Source organism: Oryza brachyantha, chromosome 3, assembly GCF_000231095.2.
Source record: "Oryza brachyantha chromosome 3, ObraRS2, whole genome shotgun sequence".
In the NCBI taxonomy this organism is placed as follows: Eukaryota; Viridiplantae; Streptophyta; class Magnoliopsida; order Poales; family Poaceae; genus Oryza; species Oryza brachyantha.
The window spans coordinates 27141737-27166083 of NC_023165.2; the positions used below are offsets into that span (position 1 = coordinate 27141737).

The 24347-nt window shown below is 41.3% G+C and overlaps 4 protein-coding genes across 6 annotated transcripts; 1 reads left to right on the top strand and 3 right to left on the bottom strand.

The window, feature by feature from the left end:
- Positions 1-385: 385 nt before the first annotated feature.
- Positions 386-5576, bottom strand: LOC102718821 (folate-biopterin transporter 1, chloroplastic-like). Its single transcript, XM_006651840.2, has 9 exons — positions 5324-5576; positions 4389-4618; positions 4137-4201; positions 3887-4049; positions 3130-3278; positions 2798-3046; positions 1870-2038; positions 1702-1794; positions 386-1113 (listed from the first exon to the last, which is right to left on the bottom strand). Exons 1-9 carry the CDS (start codon positions 5574-5576, stop codon positions 829-831), a joined length of 1656 nt encoding a protein of 551 aa, XP_006651903.2. The 3' UTR covers positions 386-828.
- Positions 5577-6555: 979 nt separating this feature from the next.
- LOC102708783 lies at positions 6556-9580 on the bottom strand. 3 transcript variants are annotated; one of them, XM_040522732.1, is made up of 3 exons: positions 9402-9580; positions 8362-9295; positions 6556-7044 (listed from the first exon to the last, which is right to left on the bottom strand). In XM_040522732.1, the coding sequence occupies exons 2-3, from the start codon at positions 8757-8759 to the stop codon at positions 6984-6986; spliced, it is 459 nt and encodes a 152-aa protein (XP_040378666.1). In that variant the 5' UTR covers positions 8760-9295; positions 9402-9580; the 3' UTR covers positions 6556-6983. The 3 variants fall into 3 exon arrangements, with proteins under 3 accessions (XP_040378666.1, XP_040378667.1, XP_006650720.1); XM_040522733.1 differs by having other exon boundaries at positions 8362-8858; positions 9138-9580; XM_006650657.3 differs by having other exon boundaries at positions 8362-8858; positions 9021-9580.
- Positions 9581-13278: 3698 nt separating this feature from the next.
- LOC102709065 (pentatricopeptide repeat-containing protein At2g02980, chloroplastic) lies at positions 13279-15266 on the top strand. The gene has a single exon (XM_006650658.2). The coding sequence runs from the start codon at positions 13324-13326 to the stop codon at positions 15127-15129; it is 1806 nt and encodes a 601-aa protein (XP_006650721.1). The 5' UTR covers positions 13279-13323; the 3' UTR covers positions 15130-15266.
- Positions 15267-18445: 3179 nt separating this feature from the next.
- On the bottom strand, positions 18446-20140 carry LOC102719098 (leucine-rich repeat extensin-like protein 6). Its single transcript, XM_040522147.1, has 2 exons — positions 19535-20140; positions 18446-19292 (listed from the first exon to the last, which is right to left on the bottom strand). The coding sequence occupies exons 1-2, from the start codon at positions 20035-20037 to the stop codon at positions 18632-18634; spliced, it is 1164 nt and encodes a 387-aa protein (XP_040378081.1). The 5' UTR covers positions 20038-20140; the 3' UTR covers positions 18446-18631.
- Positions 20141-24347: the final 4207 nt, after the last annotated feature.

Genomic DNA, 24347 nt, shown 5'->3' on the forward strand with positions numbered 1-24347 from the left:
CTCGCTGGTATTGGTTGCTTGATTGTATTTTCTATTGCTGGTATTAGTTGTAACGCGGCTGTTCGTCTGGGAAGCTGGTCGGTGGTGACCGTGCTGCGATGCTGATGGATGATGATTGATTGCTTTCTTACGCTTTTGAACCGTCATCAATCACATGGCTTCCGTTCCTGTTTGGAATCAACTGGTGTGCTATCGATGTTGGCTTTCAGTTCTGCAGGTCGCCTTTTGGAGTGCACTCGTCATGTCGTCGTTGCGTTGCGTTAATAATTCTGTTGGCTTGCATGCTTGCGATGATGCCTACCCCTCCTGCAACCGGCAACTGGCACGCAAGCCATTCTGCTAGTCTTCTGTTCATCTTCTCCACATCATTTGTAATGAGCGGATTACGTTTAGACCTTCACCATGAGTGTCAGAAAGTTCCAATCGATCTATAATATACATGTATGCTACATCTATATGTACAAGAAACTTCAGAGTTCAGAATATGGATATTATTTCTCTCGGTTACATGTAGATACACGGGAAACTCTTCTGCCGTTTTGCATGGTAAAGAACAAAAGGTCATACCTACACTGCTGTACTTTGCGGTTTACATGTCCATGCTCTGTTGGTAAACAATCCTGACCTAGTTACCAGTTAACAACCGCGGCAAGTGTGTTCCATGAGGCACATCTCTACATGGCAGCAACCATCGGTTGATCACCTAAGCAAACTCTTCTTCTATAGGGTGATCAACATTGCAAAGCCCAAGTTCAGCTGCAGTCTGATTCTCAATGGCGATGAGGTGAACGGTTTACATTCAAGTTAGGGCCATTCTTGGATATAATCTCAATCGACCTTTGTTTGGCCATTATCTCCACCGGGTGATTCATCTGGGAGGAGGCCAAGAAGAGGTAGAGGCAGCAGGGAGCTGAGATTGCACACGACAATCAGAAGAGCTAGGTTTTGGAAGTTGTCTTTGGTGACTCCCAAGAGCTGCGTCAGGCCTGCGCCCAGCAGGCCTCCAGTGACGCCTCCAGCATTAGAAATAGACATCAGAGTGGCGAACAAGGTTGCTTCTACTCCAGGAGGGCAGAGTTTTGCCGCCAACACTAACACGGGCATGAAGGAAGCCTACAGAAGGAATTTAAACAGCATGAGTCCACATAAAGAGTGCAGTTCTACAGTTCTATCCCTCGGAAGGATGGAAATGCCATGACCATGGCCTAATCATAGATGCCTTTGGAATCTGAATTATCCTGAAAATTGATATGATGGATTACTCTAGTTCACCAAGAAGTGTCATCTTCAAATGTGATATTCTAGATTTCGGCAAATGGAGGCATCTTAGCAGCATCTTCCATGTCAATCCTACAGTGGTATTGATAGGGATTCTGTTTTATTTACAGGCATGTAAAGAAACTAGGATGAAGAGGCATGAGGCATAATGTTGCTCAGTTACTCTTAAATGTAAACAGCTAGGCAGAAAATATTGGTTGCAATGAAAAAGTTAAAATGAAAATACAATTTCTTGCTTTATATTGCCATAGAAAAATTCCCTTCCAGCTAGATGAAAAAGGAATTTTCTTATTGAGCAAAGAAATGCAGACAATTTTTTATGCTCTTCATTCAGTGCTCAATTTAAAGAGCAGTAAGTGCTAAACTGCTAATGGTTTACCCCAATTAGCCCAGTCAGTTAGTTCTTGTAAAAGTGTACCATACCTGACCAAGGACAGTGATAATCAATGAATCACCAATAGAGAACCATTCATCACTGATCCCAAGAACTCGATTCAGCCCAGTGACAAGAAGAACCTGAAAATACCTAAGTTAAATTTAGCAACAAAGATTGTAGCAGCATCACTAAAGCAATCATGCACAGAATTGAACCTGTGTCATTCCGAGGGCAGAGCCAAATATTGTAGTCACAAGAAAGATTTTTCTCAATGGAACTTCCTTCAAAAATGAATTATATACTCCTATTCCGAGCAAGGATGCAATAGATGTAACGAGTGTGACACGCCCTAGAAACTCTGGAGTGAATCCAAGCTTATTTGTGCTGAAATTGATCAGACGGTAACATATGAAAAATCCAAGCATTTTAAATAGATAGCAATCAGACAAATTTATAAGGTATTCATATACCAAGATATAGCAATTTATGGTTAAAATTTGTTTTTTATGCATTTAAGAAGTACAAGAATCTAGGCAGGGGCAATATGATGCAATATATTCAAATAGAACAAAGAAATTTGAGCTCATAGCATATTTGATTCACCATTAATTACTTCAGTACGGTGAATTTGATTATATGACCCCCTTCTTGACGCCGATGACAAGCATGCTACTGATTTGGTTACCTCCAGTTTCTGCTACGAAATAACATATTCCCCCGTTCTACATTACAAGACAGACTTTCTAATCTTGTCTAGATTCATACGTGTGCTAATGAATCTAGACATATATACAAAACATATACATTGATACATGAATAAATAATAAATCTAGGTAAATCTAGAAAGTCTTATAATATGGAACGGAGAGAGTATTATACATGATGAAGTTCAGTTGACTAATAATGGTGACACGAACAGAGCAGGTCAGACCTCTAGTGTTGAGAAATTAATCTTAGTGTGGCAGGCAATATATTGAATTGAAATTTCTGGGTCAAGTGGAATAGAAACTAGATAAAGTATTCAGTGACCAACTAGAATTCAATGACTCCAACAACTGCAAAACTGAGTTCACGTGGTTGAAAACTAAATCCAACAGCTGTCCAGAGCAATCAAACCAAACAAATGAGCATGTGCTAACATACATGAAGAAAAACATGGCGGAATCTGATTGTGGTGTTGCTTGCCAAAGGAATATGAACAAGGTGGGTAGGAAGATATTGGGTTGTTTTACTGAAGTCCAAATCTGCATAATATGCTGCTTAGAGCTTTCAATTAACCCTGAACCTGAAGGTGAGGTGGCATCTTCCCCCAAAGGCAAACGTTGTTCATTTACAAGAACTGCAACAGTAGATGTCATGAGGGGCAAAAATGCTGTAACACCAAAGACAAATCTGCATTTTGGGAACCTCAGATCAGTGAGCTGTAATTCTGTAAAAACATGAGTATTTGATACGCTGTTTGTTAGAGGGCAAACCTTACGCCGTAAGTCTCAACTAGAGAACCACTGAAGTATGCACTCATAACTCCACCAAAGGCTGACGATCCCCAACACAATGACTGGAGAGATCCAGATATACTCTGTGGTTCACCACGAGCTCTCTCAACAACCATAGAATCAACCACCTGCAGTAGTTTCACTCAAAATATGGAAACCAGAAGGACAAACACTCCTGCCATAACATGTGCTGAGCAATGGAAAAGAGTTCAGCACATGGCACAAAGATGGTGTAGAAGCAGAATTTTCTGCACTTAGAAAAAAATTGAAAATAATGCTTAATGTGTTATGCCTGTACTGAATTGAGGCCTTTTAAATAACATATTAATATATAAATGGTACGGACAATAGGACGAAATTTTATATAAAATACTCATGTTACCTGACTATAAGCCATGTCTGCTGGGCACGAAATGTCATTCTTTTGGGGACTTTCCCGTTTTAAAAAGTTGCGATGCAGGCTCAACAAAATCTTGTCATGTCAATGAAGGAACTATTGTGATACAAACTACAGCTAAGTAAATAGAAAAGTATGAGAAGTGATTCAAGAGGATTATGTGTGCCACTGTATCCCTAACCTAGGTTTGCTAAATTGAAAAGGCTTAAGTTCCAAATACGATTAGTATTGGGATCATAATATCATATAGCTGAAAGCTAAGTATTGCGCAGATTATAACACTCAACTACTGATGATAAAGAAAATTTGTGAGCGCATGTATTTTTTGTTCTCACTTACAACATCAGCAACGGCAACTGCAAGAGACCCAAGAATAATAGAGAATGCTGCACTGTATTTATCATCCACAATTGTTGCCATCAAACTCCATGAAAGTGCTCCAAGAAGTCCTGACAGAATAAGGTAGGACCTTCTTCGATATCCAAAGAGAGGGAAGGAATCACTGTAAGGGAAATCAAAACAATATAGCTTCATGAAACATGCACTATAAAAAGAAAGTTAGAAAGAAGATGTGGTATTTTGCTGAGACCTGATAAAGCCATAAAGGGGCTTGACCAACCATGGCAATGCTGATAAACCAGATATCACTGCAGTCTAGACAACACAAATCGTCTTAATCTCTGCCAACGCATATTATCCAAGAGTTAAAATGTTCAAAGAGAAAAAAAAACTCCCAACTTCTAAGAAAAAGCACACATGCTCAGAGACACACACACACACAAAAAAAACTGTTATATCTGGAGTTCTGGACAAGTAAAGGAGTCGCCACGCGCCACTATACCTCTGCTGGATCAAGATGAAGATCATCTTTTAAGTAAAAGCTCACAGCGAGTCTGGAAAGACCCAAAACTCCTTGCACAAAATAAACGATAGCAACAGCGACATTATCAGCAGACAAATCTACCCCAAATGCTTTGATGTAACCTGGCTTGGGCTTGCTCCTGGAAATATCATCAGTACTATGTTGCCTTGTTTGCCAGCTCCCAGAATATCCATTATTAGATGTTTCCCCTGCAATCAAAGATAGCTGATATGATATCTAGAAAGAAGGTGTGTTTCCTAAAATAGGTATTATGATAAGAATGAGTGAATGACTAACAAAAATCTTTACAAGTGCATAATATAAGTAGCTTTAGAAATACGAAACAGAACTCAAACTGGAAACTTCACATTTGTATTACATAAAATAACTATATGGGCCATCAGAAAAGGATTTGGCAGACGTTGTGGCTATATTACAAAGATCATTATGCTAATTTAAGTCATGATAAAAGAACTATCCCACCACAAAATATGCTAGCATGATAAAAAGCACATCTAGAGCAATTGTTTGATGGCTAACGATGCTTGTAGACACTCTGATAGCAATTACCAGTTATACTGTGAAAAAAATTGATAGTAAAAACGTTTGCATTCATGTAACTGTGCGAGGAAATTATAGTGCTCAGTGCTTCAGTTCATACATCAGTACCAACTTACATGTTAGTGGCAGGTGATTAACAGAGGCAATCCCCCAGCAATCGTATAGCTATACGAAAAATCATTTAAAGCTCGCAACCGAAAATTTCGCAGTACTAGTATTACAGTAATTGCTTCCGCAATTAGTTGGATTCCTTTCGCTCTACGAAGCCCGCACCAACAAAATTTTCTCAAATCCCTACCGTTGAGCACACGAAATCTCCGAGAAACACAGTCAATCTCGCGGCAGTAACTCACCTGGACGGCCGTCGTCGTCGAGGTCCGGGGGACGTAAAGCAGCAGCCGCGGTCGCGGCGGTCCCCTCGCCGCCGCCGCCACTGGGCGCCGTCTCCTGCGGGCGGCAGCGAGGCTCCGGCGGGCAGCGGCGCGGCCGTCCACCACGGCGTGCCGCGGCCAGGAAGGCGGCGGCGGCGGCGGCGGGGGGCCTGGCGTGCAGCGGGAGCGGCGTCGGCGACGCCGGCGAGAGCAGCAGCAAGCCGAAGGCCATCATCATCACCGCGCCAAGCCACGCCTTCGCTTCGCGGCGCCGTCTCTCTCCTTCCTTCCCTCTCGGCCACTTGGAAATGGGCCCGGCCCAAACGCGCTGCTCCCTCCACGATACCGGGCCTCGTTTAGGCCCACGATATTGGAGCGTTTCCTTCGGACCGGCCCATGCTTTGGCCCAACCCGCAATTGGGTCGCTTAGCTGTCCCGCGCGAGGATTCACGTGGGCCGTCCGATCTGTTATGCACGGCCCAGGTAGATCTGGAGGATATTTACGCGGAGACCCCTGAAAGTTTTTCGGATATCTCCGTCAAGTCCCTCCCCGTCATCCCGTCCCCGCGCGCGGTGGCGCCATGGCCGGCAGACCGAGCTACGGCTGAGCGCTCCCCGCCGTCGCCGGCCAACTTGGGGAGTCCCACGACGTGGAGGAAAGCGCTCGGTGACAGCGTTAGCGATCCCTGTTTCAGCAACTTCAGAAACGAGGAAGTTAAGTTCAGAATGCCCGGAGAAGTTCAGAAATTACAGCTGGGAAGTTGGCTACCGAGATAATGTGTTAAGGAATTTTATATGACGAGCATAGCAAAATCATCAGCAAACTGTGATGATTTGTGAATTTGTGAGCTTGTGATTGGTAAAGATGAGAAATTATCTATGGAGTATATTTTTTTTTCATCTTTCATTGTGTTATGGTAAACTGATTATATTCATGTTCATGCAATTCCATTCCAAAGAGATAAAAAACAACAAACTTCCTTCCAAACAGTAAAAACGATTTAATCTGATTCCTACACTTTGCAGAAGAAAAAACATACCAGCGTCGGTCTCAGCTTCAAATAGAGTTGAAAAATTATATCAAATGAGGGGCTATTCAGGTCACTAAGAATGGACCTGTTATTTGCATGGATTTCATGATGGAAACAAGTACTCTTGCATGAAATCCATGCAAATAACAGGAGTAGGTTACTCATGTACTTTGTCAGCATGCATGATACTAACATCAACCAACTCTTCTTTTTCAGTTGACAGCTTCAAATCAATAAGCTTTACATGTGCTTTTGTCAAAGTGATCACAGGATGACAGGATCTGTTTCCACTCAATAACATTATACGTAACCTTTACAGAAGTAATAATCTCAGCTACACCACCAGCAGTGTGAAAAATGTATCACTCCTCAGCAACCAATACCAACCCAAACACATACCAGATTGACAAAAGGCAGGAACATCTACAGCTAGGCATCTATGGTGGCATGTACTTATGGAACTGGCACAAGTTGTGGATGCTGGGTAGCTTCAGTGGAGTTCATGGAGGGAGCTAACAAAAGAACCTGGCCCTCCGGTGAGAGGAAATAAACATCGACGATTTCACGCTGAACTCCCTTTTCAGAATTTACACCAATGTACAACTTCTGGATCATTGGATAGCGCAAACACATTCTGCGATGTCATCTTCATCCAGCGAATCTCCTGATTCACTGTATAAAAGGCGAGAACAATGTGAGTTCAACAATAAACCCAGAGGAAACAACCCACGCAGCATGTCAAAATGCCATGTGATGAAGCATTTCTAAAAGGTAGAAAAGTCGTTAAAGAGTTTATGGCCTTATGCCTCATTGCCATGCCATCCCTATCAAGATAAAGAATGAAATGATGCTTCAGCTGTAGATTTATTGCTTGGTAAAAGATCAAAGTGGTGACTAGGAACAAAGCAAATCATGATACCACAACAAAGAAGATCACATGCCAGAGGTGACAGCCAAATAGTGTTGTTAGGAATTTTCTTGTGGAAAGCAGCGATGAGCAGTAATTGCATGGTGATTGGTGTGTCCTTATTCTGTTTGTCTTCACACATACGGTGACCACTGAGTAATGACTAGAAGTCTATGACAAGGCTATATACTCAAGATTTTTTCTGCAAATGGCTGCTAGCTAGAAGTCTATGACAAGGGTATACTCAAGATTTTTCTGCAAAGACCTAGTGCAGGACTATGAATTATGAATTATCTTAAAACACTGTCAATACAGAAATGGCACAAGTGAATTACTGTATCTGTAAAAATCATACTGACTAACAAGAATATGCAGATAAACTTAGGGGATACCCCAACAATATATCACCACTCAGGTCGGAAACATGAACTCAGGACTACTTCCTCTAAATATGGCATTGATAGAATATTATTGATGCAAACAAAATAAACAAACTTTCATGCCAAAATTTACATGAACCACTAATTCTCATACCACATAAGTTTTGCATTTATGTATATAATTGATCTGAGCAATAATCGCAAATTTGCACCATACAAAAACCATGCACATAAAAATGAAAACTAAGACAATAATGCATTTGCAACTTGTATAGCCAGAGTGTCTGAAGTAAGCATTCTGACCAACTATACCAAGTTGCGTTAGATTTGGTGGATTGACCATTTCAACAAGAAGATATTTTGGAAAACAGAAGAACCAAGCAATGTCAACCATCATTCCAAGGGGCTAACCAAATGGAGATTGGAGAACATATCTGGCAGACTGGCACTGCAGAATGGTTTCACTTATGAACACTCAACACACACAATTGATTGATTTAATATCCTGGATGATCATGTCTGGTTGAAAATTTGCATGCAAAAACCATTCGCCTAATTCAGCTAAATGGATAGGCATACATATCAGAAATCAATAGTTTACCACTAATTTTTCATCTCAAGATGCTAACCTCATCCATAGTTTCAACTCTCAGCAAGTTCATTCAACTGCAGATTGAACTGCAGAGAGGTATGAGATTGTACCTTGGTTCAAATTCCTTGACCTCGGTGAGATCCTTCCCCAGCAAATCCAGCCACTTCACATTGCCTTTCTCGGCACACTTGCTGTCGGCGCAGTCGGCCTTCTTGAGGTTGCTCTTCAGTGGAGCCGGCGGCGCTGCCATTTTCACACCGTCGTCGTCCTCATCGACCTCCTCGTTGTCGTCATCGTCCTTCTCCGCTACCGCCTCCTCAATCTTCTGAACCGGAGGTGGCTTGCCCTCGGCGGCGGCGGCGGCCGGACACGGGCCCGCCGGGACAGCGTCGCTGGTTGCACCTTTGGATTTGGAAGCAGCGTCGCCGGCTGCATCTTTGGATTTGGGGAGGCAGGGGATGTAGCACAGGGGAGGGCCGCAGTAGCTCTCACAGTGCGAGAGCCTCATCAAAGTGGGGAATTTCTGCACCGGGAGCGGCCAAATCGGAGCCAAGAACACACCACATCAATCAGAACCCCCCCGGCCACCGCGAGCTGCCGCCTTGCACTGAGACAACCAGATCAAGAACTGCACGCTAAGAACCCACGTTGAAACTGAAACCCCAACCCAGGAATCCGGGACAAATCCCTGCACCAAGTACGCGATGCAGCAACCCAAGAACAACAGCAGCAGCAGATTGAATCTTGCACTAAAAAAAGCTAGCTTTACCGGGACCAAGGGGAGGAAGAGGACAGAAGGAGAAGGTGAGTTGGGTCTCTCTCTCTCTCTCTCTCTTCCTCTTCTCTCTCCAAGAAGGCGAAAAGGAAGCGAGAGGAGGAATCCAACCGAGAAAAGCCGCCTCCTTTGGCTTCCTTCCCCCTCGCAGAAGATGCAGATGCAGCCGCAGAGAGCCCGCCCCCACAGCGGGGATCAACTGCAACCAACCCGCGGCAGAACAGCAAGGCGAACGACGCGGCGGAGGAGATAGCCCTGTGGATAAAATCCTGAACCGACGAGTGAATCCATCGGAACCAGTGGATAATTTCTGCTCACAAGAATATGCAGCACTCCATGTTGCAATCACGCTGGCATGTCCCCATCAAAATTTACCTGTGGATCTTGTTTGATCCTTCAGAAACTTCTGTGTGCGTTTTTTTTTAACTGCATCGAAGGCTAATTCAAGCTTCGCCACCCAGGAGAGGTAACTAACAGGTTAACAGGATAATTATTATTGATCCAGTCATGGATAAGCAATAACAGTTTTTTTTTCAGAGGCAGCCATCTCGTCATCGTTTGGCATCCGCGCTGCCCAACGCTGTAGTGGCGTCACCTTATCAGTGGCTGGTGAGTCAAGCGAGACCCATGCTTGTGCTCGCTTGTCGGGTTCATGGAACTGTGAGAATGTGAGGTGTTAATTGCCCGATGCTGACGACGTCTCTCAAGTCGTACGCATCAACGTTGACGCCAAGAGGAGAGATTGGCTTGGAGAGGTGAATCGATTCTGCGTTTATTTTACTTGGAATTGTACCTCCATTGTCCCTTACGCCGGGTGTCTCGTCATCTTTTATTAAGCATAAGAGAAATAGTTTATGAATGATTAAACATAAGTTAATATAGGTAAAAGTTTTATATGTGTTCCTAAATATTAAATGTAAGTACTGAAAAATAAATTACAATAAAAACATCTTCAAAATCAATTTTGAATTAAACTTTAAAATTTTAAATTTTGGCATATAAACATAAGTATAAGAGAAGCATGTAGGTGTGAGTTCCGAAGTAAGGCATATAGGCCGAAATGTCGTTGTAAGCATGTTTTTCTAAGTTGTTATACAATGTCTCTTTTGAAAAAAAAACAAAAAACTAAAAAAAATGTTTGAAAAACCATATTAGTTTATTTTAAAGTTTGTAATAACTAATATTTAAATAATCATTCACTGATGAGATATTATGTTTTGCATCATCTTCTTCTTCGCTCATCTTGAAACTCAACCCAAAGACTTCTTTTGAATATAAGATCTTATATACTTTTTTGTAAAATTAGCTTAATTTATATTAGAGTTTGTGTCAAATAAATATATGGAGTCGGTTACAATTTATGACTTGATGTTTGGTTGGCATACACAATTTGTCTAAGGTTGCCATAATATTTTAGTTAAGTTGGCTAAGGTTTGGCTAACAAAAATGAAGCCACACTTTAGCTAACATGTGATAAATTTGCCACACTTTATTGTGTCATTGACATGTGGGCTATATATATTAAAAATGGAATCTTGTCACAAGTGTGACACAAACCAAACACACACCTAACATGATCAAATTTAGCTAACTTGAAGTGTGACAAGCTTAGGAAAGTTGTAACATGTGTTAGGGTAGTAGTAGAGTCAACCTATATCCTATGTTCTCTTAAATAGAGATAGACCTGTTATAATCATATGATGACTAAACAATTATATCATAGATAATGTGTGATTGCTTCATGGTGATGTCATCAATATCCTGATACATGTAAATATGCTAGATTGGGGAGAATTGTCCATAATCAGTGCCCTAGGGATTAGGCTATAAAACCACCCATTAACAAATATCGTGTCTCAGTGTTATTGTCAGATTTTTGAATTTTATGTCGGTGCTTTCGTGTTCGGTTTCCAATTGTGATTTCGGGGACCGGTTTTAGAACAATTACCATCATTCTTTTTTTTGGCAAAAAATATCATTCAATCCAAACGAGTCCTGAATGTTTTCAACCTGAGTATCTAATTGATGTACGCTCATGATATGTTCTGATAAGAAAAACAATGTGCTGAAAATGATGTATGCGACGTGGATGTAAATTAGTTACTTGTCTTGCAAACAGCCCAAATGGGTCAGGCTTATTATAGGCTACAAATTAAGCCGAATGCATACGCCATGTAAGCTGATTACGCCGATATGGAGATTAGAGTAGCTTGAGGGTGATACTCAACTTCTCAAGTAACATGTAATCCATGTGCATGCACCGAATCAATTGGATGTGATCATGCACATGCCACATTGACAGGTACAAGTAAGGCAAGTGCTAAACTCATTATTATTTTTTAACTCAACTAAAATCAATAATAAAATGTAAAAGCATAATGTGACAACATGCAGCATATTCGAAGTAAAAAAATGTGGCGTGTGTGTATGTTTTCCACGTTGTAAAAAATGTTGTATGTGTGTATATATCGGGAGGAGGCAAAAAGAGGGTTAATTATTTGACGTGGAAAACATATTAATAGATTAGTACATGATTAATTAATTATTAATTATAAAAATGTAAAATAGATTAATATGATTTTTAAAAATATTTTTTAATATTTTTTTAAAAAAATACAATATTTAGCGGCTCGAGAAGCGTGCGTAATAAACGAGAGAATCTGGAGTAAGTTACGAGAGAGCCGAACACGGCCTAAAGTTATTGTAATCATCCAGTGTGAATGATTTGCAGCTCCTGATCAAGTTTCATAACTCGAATGGGTGATCCACAAAATAAATACATGGCTAATTTGTATTCTTGCAATTTATGGTACAGCCAATGTATTTGACAAAGTATACCGTCGTCCTGTGGTGCCAAAGAGGCAAGTTGACTTCCTTCTTCTTGGAATACAAAATTGCATTGACATTTTGCTGATCACACGGCTGCGTAACATTTTGGAGATATTTCTTTGAGACACTAGATAGTTTTAGAGGAAGCGAGGGACACATTAACATGGATATGAAAGAGAAGGGAGAATAACCATTAAAAAGTTTGAAGGTTAAACCTTTTAAATTATCCAAATAAGCCCATAAACTTTACCATGTGGCCATATCAGATGTCATGTCATGACATGTCATCCTCGCCTACAAATATATGGTTAAATGCTCAATTTGCCTTTGCATATCATATGAAACAAAATAATAGATAGAAAACAAGTGATTTGTGCTTATTTAATATTGTTATTTTTTACTCCGTAAAATTCACATGCGACTATGTACATGGAATTCACTATTTGACATGCTTTCTTTGTAATATCTATTTGGCATGGTAATTATATATTTGGTGTCCATAGCTAATTTAATTTCATAATGGCATAATGCAGTTAAAAATGTGTGTCATACGACCATAGTCATATGACTCATATTTGAAAGCAAGACACTTAATATTCTAAATTATTTTTATTTTTTAGCACAGTAGATGTAAAGGTGCATCGGACATTCCACTGCAGATTTTGCATGAAAGGATGACGTGGTTTGCTCATGTGGATCACATGATTATATTAAGCCAAACGATAAAGTAAAATAAAAACTCTTTAATGATGAAAAATGAAAACAACATATTCTCCTCATCCTTTTATTTTATGGCTTATCACTGCAGTCAAATTTTAAAATTGGACTTGATTATGATTTTTTTTCTAGTAATATATTTTTAGTCTCAACTACTAAATCGCTAATAGAACATATATAAAAGTTTATTTATAAATCACTTTTAGTTGCTTTATTCATTTTTCTATTACCTATCATTCGATATTCTAATTCCCTCTAGGTTCATATATAAATGATCCTTATTCATTTTTCTATTATCTACCATCCACATTATAAGATATTCTCTAGATTTATATAAACATAATACTTTTGGACATAAATATATACTCCATTCATTTATCTATGTATGAATTTTCATATGACCATGATATCTTATAATGCCTCCGTTGTAATACAAGAATTTCTAGGAATGCATAGATGCATCCATACATCAATATATATATATATATTTTGTATATATATCGAGGTTTATTAGCATATATATGAATATAGACAAAATCAAAAATTCTTATAATACAGTACAGAGGAAATAATATCGATCAGAGCTATACTGATCAATACCATGGATTACAAGTGAAATTGTATTATTTGAAGGACCCATGTGTAATTCTGAATAAATGTGAGTACCGAAAACCATAGAACACTTAACTCGTTGGCATAATGCTAATCTTCTCAGGTTCTCCGCTCCTCTCGTCCTCACGCCAGTGCGGCCATGTCGTCGTCGCCTCTAACCGCCACGCCTTCCCCTCTCCTTCCCGCCAAATCCAAGAAGCCGCCATCTCCGCACCCGCTCCTCTCCTACCTCCCGCACTGCACCACCCTCCGGGCGCTCGCGCAGCTCCACGCCGCCGCCGTCAAGGCCGGCCTCCAGGCGCACCCGGCCTTCGTCACCAGGCTCCTCACGCTCTGCACGGACCAGGGGGCCGCCACCCGCGCGCACCTCGCCTACGCCCGCCAGGTGTTCGATAGAATCCCCCACCCGGGGGACGTGGTCTGGTACAACACGCTGCTGCGCGGGTACGCGCGCGGGGGCGGAGCCGGGGAGGCCGCGCGGGTGTTCGTCCGGATGATGGAGGAAGGCGTTGCGCCGGACACGTACACGTTCGTGTCGCTGCTCAAGGCGTGCGCGGCGGCGCGCGCGGGGGAGGAGGGGCGTCAGGCGCACGGCGTGGCGGTCAAGGCCGGCGCCGCGGAGCATGAGTACGTCGTGCCCACGCTGATCAACATGTACGCCGAGTGCGGGGACGCGCGCGCCGCGCGCGTGATGTTCGACCGGATGGACGGGGAGTGCGTCGTCTCGTACAATGCCATGATCACCGCGGCAGTTAGGAGCAGCCGGCCTGGGGAGGCGCTGGTGCTGTTCCGGGAGATGCAGGCCAAAGGGCTCAAGCCGACGTCCGTGACACTGATTAGTGTGCTCTCAGCGTGCGGATTGCTCGGAGCTCTCGAGCTTGGGAGGTGGATCCATGAGTATATCAGGAAGATAAGGCTTGATTCCCTCGTGAAAGTCAACACCGCGCTGATCGACATGTATGCAAAGTGTGGGAGCTTGGAGGATGCCATTGGTGTGTTCCAGGATATGGAATCAAGGGATAAACAAGCTTGGTCTGTGATGATCGTGGCATATGCCAACCATGGCTATGGCAGAGAGGCCATTTCGATGTTTGAAGAAATGAAGAAACAAGGTATAAAACCTGATGATGTTACGTTCCTAGGAGTGCTCTATGCCTGCAGCCACTCTGGTATGGTGAGCGAAGGGCTCCAATACTTTGACAGCATGCAGGAACATGGCATTGTTCCAGGGATCAAGCACTATGGTTGTGTGACTGATTTGCTAGCTCGATCAGGTCAGCTTGAAAGGGCTTACAACTTCATTGATGAATTGCCAATAAAACCAACTGCCATCTTATGGAGGACGCTGCTTTCTGCTTGTGGGGGGCATGGAGATGTTGATATGGGAAAACGTGTCTTTGAGAGGATTATGGAGCTGGATGATTCTCATGGTGGTGACTATGTAATATTCTCAAATTTGTGTGCCAACACTGGGAGATGGGAAGAAATGAATATGGTAAGGAAGCTGATGAGTGAGAAAGGGGTGGTAAAGGTTCCAGGGTGTAGCTCAATTGAGATAGATAACATGGTTCATGAGTTCTTCTCAGGAGATGGAAGGCATCCACACTCACAGGAGGCACGCAGAATGGTTGACGAAGTTATTGAGCAGCTAAAACTTGTTGGTTACGTCCCTAATACTTCACATGTGTTTCATGTTGAAATGGGTGAGGAAGAGAAAGCAACAAGCCTAAGATACCACAGTGAGAAGCTGGCAATTTCATTTGGGCTTCTAAATACATCACCGGGAAGTACCCTGCGCATTGTTAAGAATCTTCGTGTTTGTCCAGATTGCCATTCAATGGCAAAGTTTGTCTCTATGGTCTTTAACAGGCGAATCATACTCAGAGATCTTAATCGTTTCCACCACTTTGAGGACGGGGTTTGCTCTTGTGGTGACTACTGGTAGAGTTAGGGAACATAACTTTTGTAGCAAAATGCCCTATCCTTCCAGTAACACAAAGACCTTATCCATTCAGGTACGATTAACTTTTATGCCCATGATAACGATTGTAGATTCATTTTCCAAACATTTATGGTATTGAGTAATAATAACTGATCCAATTTTGAATTTTGTCAATATCTACTGCATAATCTTCCTTTTGTCATTACTTATGAACACATGCCAGATGCCACACCAAGTACGAAACCTAAGCTGGTGTTTGATGCTGTTACTCCCTCCATACAAAATATAAGGTGTATTAGCTTTTTACAGTCTTCAATTTATTCTTTGATTATTAATTTATTTTATAATACATTATTAACTATAAAATTAACATCTTGTGAAAATATTTTCAAACATCAATCTAATGGTACTACATGCATGACACAGAACATTCTAGCTCAATTGGTAGTCAAAATTTCAAATGTTATTTTTCTTTTGCAGTCTCCCCCCCCCCCCCCCCGCCCCCTAACCTGATCTTTTTTCCTGAATTTTACTGCTAAAATGGGCCATCTGAACCTTGTCTTTTTCCCCAGTTAATCAATTGTTGACACTGTTACTCTTGCACATGAAAAAAACAACACCAGAAGGAGCAGGCATTTTACCACTTTATGATGAAATTTCTATGTATTTCCTAGCTTAATGATTTGCTTCCAGGCAAGAAGTGAAGATCATCACACTGTCTTGCCATGGAGGTAGATCAGATACCGAACGGGATAACTGGGGATAGTAGAATATTTTCTCTAAAAATTATTCCAAATAAAATAATTTACTGTTTTGGTACACGACTCCACCTCCTTGGAAGGTCATTAGCCTGATAAAAGCAACTTGCAATTTCAGCTGCTGAATGTGAAGTGTTACTTCTGATGAATATGGATGAGCTTATGATCCTTAGATACCCAATTTATTAGGAAATTAAGTAGGTCAAATAAGCTGTTAAGCTGAGTCATGTTGATTTTTCTATCAGTGGTACAGAAGTTGGTAACAGTTCAAAAATCAGATCAAGCTACAGAACATAAACTAAATGATGGCATCAGTTAATTGGTTATGGAAGATACTGAAAGCGTTTTGAGGGGCACCATTGTACCCTGAAACTGATAGGAGAGCCGAGAGCGTCATGAAGAAACCTAAGATGGTAATCCCAAAGCATATGCTGCTTCACGTCTTCAAGTACTTGGCTGCAAATGCCGATTCAAGGACTTCGTTGTTCAAAGTTTTGAATACTTGTCCTGTAGGGTCATCTGCATTTTTCGTGTGACGTGATTTTGTAGGTTATATTTGCTGCTTGTATTGGTACGCATAATTTTGATTGATCTCCATTGTACCAGTACCATCTTATATTTGGTCGGGTGGTGATGAAACTATGATATGAGGAGGTAGCAGTATGTAGTGAAGTTGCTATGCTTGTTTAAATTTCATTGATACCATGGGGAACCCTGAAAACTTGTCCATAGATCAATTGTATTATTTAATGAGATGAACACTTCAACAAAGACCTAGCCTTTATGATATTGGCTGGTTAGGAAACTGTCTTTAGGTTGGTAATATATCTCTTTCTAGCCTCTGCCCTACTACCAAATCGCTGTAATACTGACCACAACTAGAAATAGTCATAACGAATGTTCAGACCTCACATTCTGCTACTCAATACTGTAACACTTTGACTTCATCATCACCATGTTATGGAATGAATAGATCAAGAAACCACGTTGTTTAAATGACTGAAAATAAGAATCACTGAAGCAGGTTTGCCTTTTAGGATTAGGATGAAAGCCACCATTAATACATGCTGAGATATGATTAGATTGCCTGTACCTCATGTAACTAACCAATAAGACCTTGATTTCCCATCAGAGACACTGCATTTGGTTACCTGCTACCTTAAGGGTTTGATTATCACATAATTTGGTAATTTGATATATACCTTTTTACAGCTGATCAACTGAATTGTGCAGTAAGAATGCTGAAGTAAGATTTGGTTTTCAATTATTTTATGCCAATTTGCATGTTTTACTTGGTACGACAGGCTTAGTTTCTTGATGCGTAACATGGCTTAGTCATCCTCATCGCTATATTTTCATTTCCCATCTTCCATATCTGCAAATTTGTCCAATTCTTGCTTGATTAACATCTGTCTGTCTGTCACACACTCAACAATCTGATGAAAGGCCAGCCACACCATGCCATGCTGCATGACCACTCTGTTTCTAATTTCGATTCTAATTGCTTGTTGTTGTTTTTTTGCCGGCTCGGCAAGAAGGCCGACCAAACTATATTAAGAAAAAAACGGAGAGAATGTACAACGTTACAGGATCGACAGAAAGCTGTCGAGGTGACCGATCTCATTGCTTGTATTTTTAATCATAGTGCATATGTTCTTGCTGTCAGCAGAATCATCTTCAAATTACCTATGGATGTTGTTCATCATTGGGAATTTATTGATGTGCTTATTATACTGGATATACATGGACATAGTACATTATACTCTTTTCAGTTATCTAGATATAATCTCAACGGTTTGATGTGTGTGAATAAGACATGAATTAAAAGTTATATGGACAGAGTGAGCTGAAGTGGCTTGTATAAAGGAACCCCAACCTGCCTAGAGCCAGCCAGTATAACAGATAAGGGAAGTTTCTTGTGATGTTGTCGATCAACCAAAGGGAAAGAAGGCGTTCTTCGTAGCTGGAATCCATGAGCAGAACTTGCTTTTTATTAATTCCCCCTTGACCAATCTTTATCAAATGCATTTATGCCCTTACTGTTGTTCATCATTTGGTGTGCCTGAGCTAGAATCTTGCTTAATGTATACTGTGTTTTCAATTTCCTCTATCATCTGTTTTTTTAAGTTTCCTTTTTTGACCAGAATATGTATTCTTTCTAGACCGAACATTTTGACCGTGGGCTATGGTTGATATGTTAATTGCCAGATGGCTTCAAGTTAGGTACTAGCTTCCATGAATTTCCCAATGTTCATATTTTTGACTTAGTATTAATCGAACTGCATAGTCATCTTTTTTTAACCTCTACAGAGTACAGAGCAAGTTGGTAATCATTTTTCCATTTATTTTCTCTTTGTGCTCTCCTACTTTAGTGGTGGTCCTATTGTTGGACTGAATTCTGACATAGCATGGTCCCTAATCTAACTGCATCCCAGATCCAATTCTTAACTGATGAAATCTGACACAGCTCTAAGTATTTGACAGATGATTCATGTATGTAGTACTGGAATTGTAGAACATGAAAATAAAATAAAATAAACTTTGGAAGAGACCATATGGAAAACTGATAATCTCTTAATGTGCCATATTCAGTTGGGTTCTGCAATGCAATCTGTCAATCCATTATTGCATTCTTTTCAGAAAAATAAAGATTACTGTAATATACCTTATGTATACACTTGCTGATTTACCTTTCCTCACATCTCAAAGGCAGCAAACAGTTGCAACAATTACAGTTTTACCGCAGATCAGTATACCGGTGGAGGAGGAGCATAGTGCATCGGCGGCGGCGGCGGCGGCGGCGGCGACAGCGGCGCGATGCACCCATGCGCGTCGCAGTGCACCGGCGGGCGGTGCAGGAACGCGATGCACTCCTCGCCGGAGCGCTGGTCGGGGCGGCCGGCGATGCAGTTCTGGCGGTCGTCGACGTGCGGCACCTCGAGGCAGCGGTGCGGCTCGCCGCAGAAGAAGTTGTGCGAGTAGGTGAAATTCTTGAGGTGGGGCAGCTCGCAGATGGCCTCCGGGATCTCGCCGGCGAGGCTGTTGTACGCGACGTTGAGCTGCTCCAGCGCCCGCATGTGGCCGATGGTGTCCGGCAGCGCGCCGGCGATGCTGTTGAAGCTGAGGTCGAGCACGGTGAGCTTGTCCAGCTTCCCGATCTCCGGCGGGATGCAGGAGGAGATGCCGCTGTTGAGGAGCACCAGCTCGTTGAGCGTCCCGGCCATGTCGCCTATGCTGCTCGGCAGGCAGCCCCCCAGCTTCGGCAGGTTCGCCAGCACGATCACCGACGCCGTCGAGTTGCTGAAGCTCTCCGTCAGCTTGAAGTCGAAGTTGTTGTTGTTGATGAACAGCGCGTCTATCTTCTTCTCGAAGATCGCCGCCGGCACCTCGCCGCACAGGTTGTTAAACCTTCACGTACGTACACCATCGTAAAAATACTATTTTTTAGGGCTTTGTTTCGGTCGACGAAAAGTATCTCGAGATATTAAATCATTTTTTATCATTGGATCTAGCTGAATATGATGTACACTGTTAAATTTGATATCGCGAGGTACCTATACCTTAAGGTATTTTTCGTTGGACCGAAGCAAATCTCATTTTTTTATCGTATAATGTATAATATACGTATGTTTGTACGTGTATAGGTGTACCTGAGGTCGACGTATTTGAGGTCGGGGAGGCAGAGGAGCTGGGAAGGGAAGGAGCCGGAGAGGTGGTTGTTGCTGACGTCGATCTCGTGGAGGCGGTGGAGGTTGCGGAGGGAGTCGGGGAGGGAGCCGCAGAAGCGGTTGGAGTTGAGGTGGAAGACGGCGAGGTCGGAGAGGAGGCCGAGCTCCTCCGGCAGCGTGCCGGCGAGGTCGCCGTGGTTGAGGTCCACGCCGGCCACCGTGCGCGCGCACGGGTCGTCGGGCGCCGCCGCGCAGTACACGCCGAAGTAGTTGCACACCTCCGGCCCGCACCAGCTGTGCGTCAGGTTCTTGGGGTCGTCCGTGATGGCGCGCTTCAGCGCCTGCAGCGCCACGTACGCCTTCTCCAGCCTCGAGTTGTTCGCCGCCGGCGCCATCGCCGGCGGCTGCTGCGACGCGGCTAGCAGCGGCGACGCCACCACCACCGCCACGAACAGCGCCGCCGCCGAGACGCGCATTCTTGCCATGCAATGCAGCAACGCGTATGGCAGTACAATGTTAGGTGGCTACTGCTTCAGTGCTTCGTATGTTCACTGTGTACTAGTGCTGCTGCTAATCTGTGTTTAGTACGCGTTCTGCCGTGTGTTTAATTCTGCTTATATAGGCGATTTTTTGGGGCTTTCCACTTGTTTTTTTAAAGGTTTAGTTTTGTTTTCGCTGTTCGTTGGTGTAAGTATGCGTGTGTGCATCATCGACTCACCATCTAACCTATAATTAATTCCTTTTGTTTAATCTTTGCATCATTAGCACGGACGCATGGTTGACTGCTTCGCCCTGCGATTTCCTTCTTGACGATTTTGTTCACATTTTTGTAGGGCCTGTGACCTGTGTGGCTGTGTGTGACAAGGTGAGGAGAGGAGCGGTTCCATTTGCTTCTTACCTAGTATCAACTTGGCCGTATGCCATGCAGTACTAGGCTCCAGGCTTCCACCTGCTTGTGCACTGCGAAGACATGGTCAAATTTGGAATTTGCACCGAGTGACAAATCAACACTATCTTCACGTCTTGTATCGCTGCTTATCTGCTTCGGAATTTGTACCCATTCGGAGTTTTAAACTGACTTTCATTTACTTTAATACAATATATATATATATTACAGTAGAAAATAGTGATCAAAATTGTTTTTAGTGACGGTGGCTTTGTTTAAAACGACGAGTAAATAGAACGAAATGAAGTAACGGCATTTCGAACACTGAATAGATATACTACTACTATATAAATATATTTAATGTTTTTTATGAATTTGGATAAACTTAAATATGTTTGACTTATGAGAACCTTAAAGTTACTTAAATATAAAACGGATGAAGTATGTAATTTGAGGAAACACATTCTCTTCTATGCTTGTGTGTGTGTTTTTCCTGAAAAACAGTGGGAGATTGAAAAAAAAAACTGTCTAACTGAACTCGCTTTTCTCGAAGAAACCTGCACTAACAGAGTTAACAGTTGTGATATATATGTGACTTGTATGTACTAGGATCTTATGTTGCAGATGGTATCATTTAAACCTTATATTGCGGATAGTTGCATGTATATCTCATAAGATGCTGTCTTTTTCGCTGATGTTGATTACTCACGTCGTTCTTTGGTGGGTTTTCAAATCAAGTACATTAAAACATGGTTTCTAGTTCCCAATCACATGATGGCCCTGACAAGGGCAAACATTGGCATTTTTAAAAAAAACCCAGTATTAGTGCCTTTTCATTTAACTAATTAAAAGAGAAGAGAATTAGCTTTAGCTCTAGTTATTCCCCGTGTTTGTTGGCCACTCTTGTGCTGCTCCTTTTGCTTTGTTTAAGCCTTCTTCTCTGCTCATGCTCGCACGACCCAATCAATCGACAGAAAGGGCCAAAAAATTGTGTGTGTCGCCTGCACGAATTTGACGATGAAAGAAAGCTTCAGGGATACTTCCTGCTTGGAACAGATGAAAGGCACAATCTGTGTGCATTCAGGCAGGCAGCTTTGCTTTTCTGAATTCTTCAGCTATTCACTGCATTGGTCAGTGACAAAGGCCATTAGTTTCATATAGTGATTAGGCATTAGAGTCTACTTCTGAAAAGATTTAGAGCCATATGTTATTAGGCTGTATCACAGTATCAGATCATGCAACTTTGTTATTTCAGTCTTTTCCTTTGAATAATTCTCTGTTGCCCTTGTCTACTTTGCAACCTGAGGTAGCAACGAATGATAATGAATCAGGTACCGTTTATCAAATTTTGCGATCGCATGATCTAAAAAAAAGGTGTAATTGCAAAAAGTAGCTAGCTACCAGTAGTTGACAGCTTGACATGCTTGATCAGAAATCTATACAGAGATTATATCTAACAAAACAATAAACAAGTTAAAGATAATTAGATATAAATAATAGCTTGTCTGTTGTTGGTACTGTAGTATCTTTGTTTCAGATGGTAGTTATCCTTTCGAAAATAAATAAATATCTCAGTGAGCAAGCATTCAAACCAAAATAATTGCATAGTGATGCAAACATGCAGCAGTACGTAAGGTAGTTGGAGACAGGCAGCCATCTCTAATCCCCTTGTTAATCTCGTCCTAGTTCTTGCAGCGGGATTTAAATTTTGCTCTCTGATCTCACATGATCTCTGGATGCGTTTCACATCACTCCCCGGCGCAGAACCAGTAGCATCAGATTCTGACGTGACCTTCGACTTGCTGGCTGTTGTACATCAGAGCAGAAGAGGTAGCTGTCAGACATACAGATCACGTAATGAGATAAAGATAATACGATAGAATATTTATTAATTACTCTAAGTTTCTATATTTTATATACGCTATAAATATATCTACGAGGTATATAATGGATCATATTATTTCTCTATTCAATATTTTCACTGTAGCAGCAGCAGCATCTTTTGGTGACATGTCAGGCTCTTTGGATCTCACATCGACTCGAGATTGCTCTCGTTTTCGCTAATGATTTCGCGCCGCATTTTAATATCTCTGTGCCTACGGCTTGTGATCCATTAAAGTACATGGTTTTAATTAGTATCTTATGAGATAATCTGAGCATTATATCTAGAAAATCAAAAGATAATCGGAGACATATCTAAAATCTGTTGAAATATTGATTTGTGGGGCTGCATTTGGTATGCATGGATGTTAAGTATTTGACATGGCCATTTCAGCTAATTTGTGTCGACCCTAAATTAGCTAATTTGAGCTAATGTGCGGTTGATGATGGAGACGCATGTTCCTATAAACCTTAAATTATCTTGGCATGCATGCATGTTAAGTATTTGACATGGCCATTTCAGCTAATTTCTCCCAATTTTCTAGTCTCCCTGCTCTACTCATGTCTGTTGCATGTGTGTTGACCAAATAGTATTAGAATGCTTCTTAATTATTATGCAAAGGGGTCGCCACTATCATTGGAGATTATTCTCTTCATAGGAACTGTAATTGGATATTATTTCAGCTCAGATATTGTTCTGGTGATGGGTCATGTGGCTCCCTTCCCTCCCTGCATAATTCAGTTTCTGATGACTCATTTACGCATGTAATACCAGGTTGCAAAAATAGCATAAACATTATATATAACAAAAATGTGTTGAGCACTCCAGTTCAAGTTCATCATTTTATCATGCACTCCACCTAAAATTCAATAAAAGTAACACAAATGCATGCTCTAGCTACTAGATGTACTATGACTGTGTTCGCTCTAAGACATGGTAAGTTAACTTACTTGACATGGAAAATGAAATAATAGATTAATACATGATTAATTTATTATTAATTATTAAAAAAATATGAAATTGACTAATATGATTTTTTTAAAACAACTTTCCTATAAAAAGTTTTTGCAAAAAATACACCGTTTAGCAGTTCGGGAAGCGTGCGCGCGAAAAAAAAAGCTTAGGTAAGCCTATATACTTCCAGCTGATAAACGGCACAAAGCCAGCATAATTAATAGGAGTAGGCAAGCAAATTGCCTGCAGAAAAGTTTTAAACACTATCATATAGCATCAGATGGCTGCTACACCCGCATTGGACGTAGAGGCCATATTCTATCTATCCATATCTACAAAAATCATATAGTATCAGATAAGATGCAGTTTTTTTTTTTGTTCTTAAAAGTTAGCTTTCTTTGACGTTTGGCCTGGCGATTCTTTGAGTTTTTTTATTAAAAAAAGTCAAACGATATATTATAAATAAAAAATAATTTATAAACAATATTTTTATATACATGTTTTTAGCGATCTGAAATCTAATCTTAAAAAATAAACTTTGATAAAAAATTTCTAAAATCAACTTTAAATTTAGAGTTGAAAATTCAAATGTTACCATATAAGCAAAAAAAAAAAAAATAAAAGATAGGTTGCATGACACTAACACAGGCTGGGGATAATAAGGTCTCTGCTCTTCCATCAGAAGGGAGAAAATTTCATGCAACTTGACGACGGCTGCTTCGTGATAACTTCTGCAAATCACTTGCTCCATCCATTGCAACAACTTCTTTTCTCTGCTCGGTGGTTTTGCTCTTTGGGACGCGTCAGTAGGAACGGAAGAGGTTAACCACGAGGAAGGCCGTTTCCAAGATGGTTGACGTGTGCCCAACCACCGAAGACTCACCAACTGCAGCTAAGCGGTCACCCCCAGCTCTCATCGGATGAAGTAAAAACCGTGTTAAAATATGGTTTTGATACTCTGTTAGTCGATGATGATCGTTTTATGTAACCGGTACATTGTGTTTATAATTTTTATATATTAATTATTTTTTATTTGTAAATATACTGGCCAAACAATCACCCTAACTCTCGTT

Bases quoted from the DNA above. Each gene is read 5' to 3' on its own strand.
- LOC102719098 (XM_040522147.1), bottom strand. From the start codon at position 20,037: ATGGCAAGAATGCGCGTCTCGGCGGCGGCGCTGTTCGTGGCGGTGGTG. The intron at 19,293-19,534 runs GTACACCTATAC...ACGTACGTGAAG, and splicing joins CTCAAATACGTCGACCTCAG to GTTTAACAACCTGTGCGGCG.
- LOC102709065 (XM_006650658.2), top strand. From the start codon at position 13,324: ATGTCGTCGTCGCCTCTAACCGCCACGCCTTCCCCTCTCCTTCCCGCC.
- LOC102708783 (XM_040522732.1), bottom strand. From the start codon at position 8,759: ATGAGGCTCTCGCACTGTGAGAGCTACTGCGGCCCTCCCCTGTGCTAC. The intron at 7,045-8,361 runs GTACAATCTCAT...CCTTTTATACAG, and splicing joins GTCAAGGAATTTGAACCAAG to TGAATCAGGAGATTCGCTGG.
- LOC102718821 (XM_006651840.2), bottom strand. From the start codon at position 5,576: ATGATGGCCTTCGGCTTGCTGCTGCTCTCGCCGGCGTCGCCGACGCCG. The intron at 4,202-4,388 runs GTATAGTGGCGC...TGTGTTGTCTAG, and splicing joins TTCATCTTGATCCAGCAGAG to ACTGCAGTGATATCTGGTTT. The intron at 1,114-1,701 runs GTATGGTACACT...TTCCTTCTGTAG, and splicing joins TTATCACTGTCCTTGGTCAG to GCTTCCTTCATGCCCGTGTT.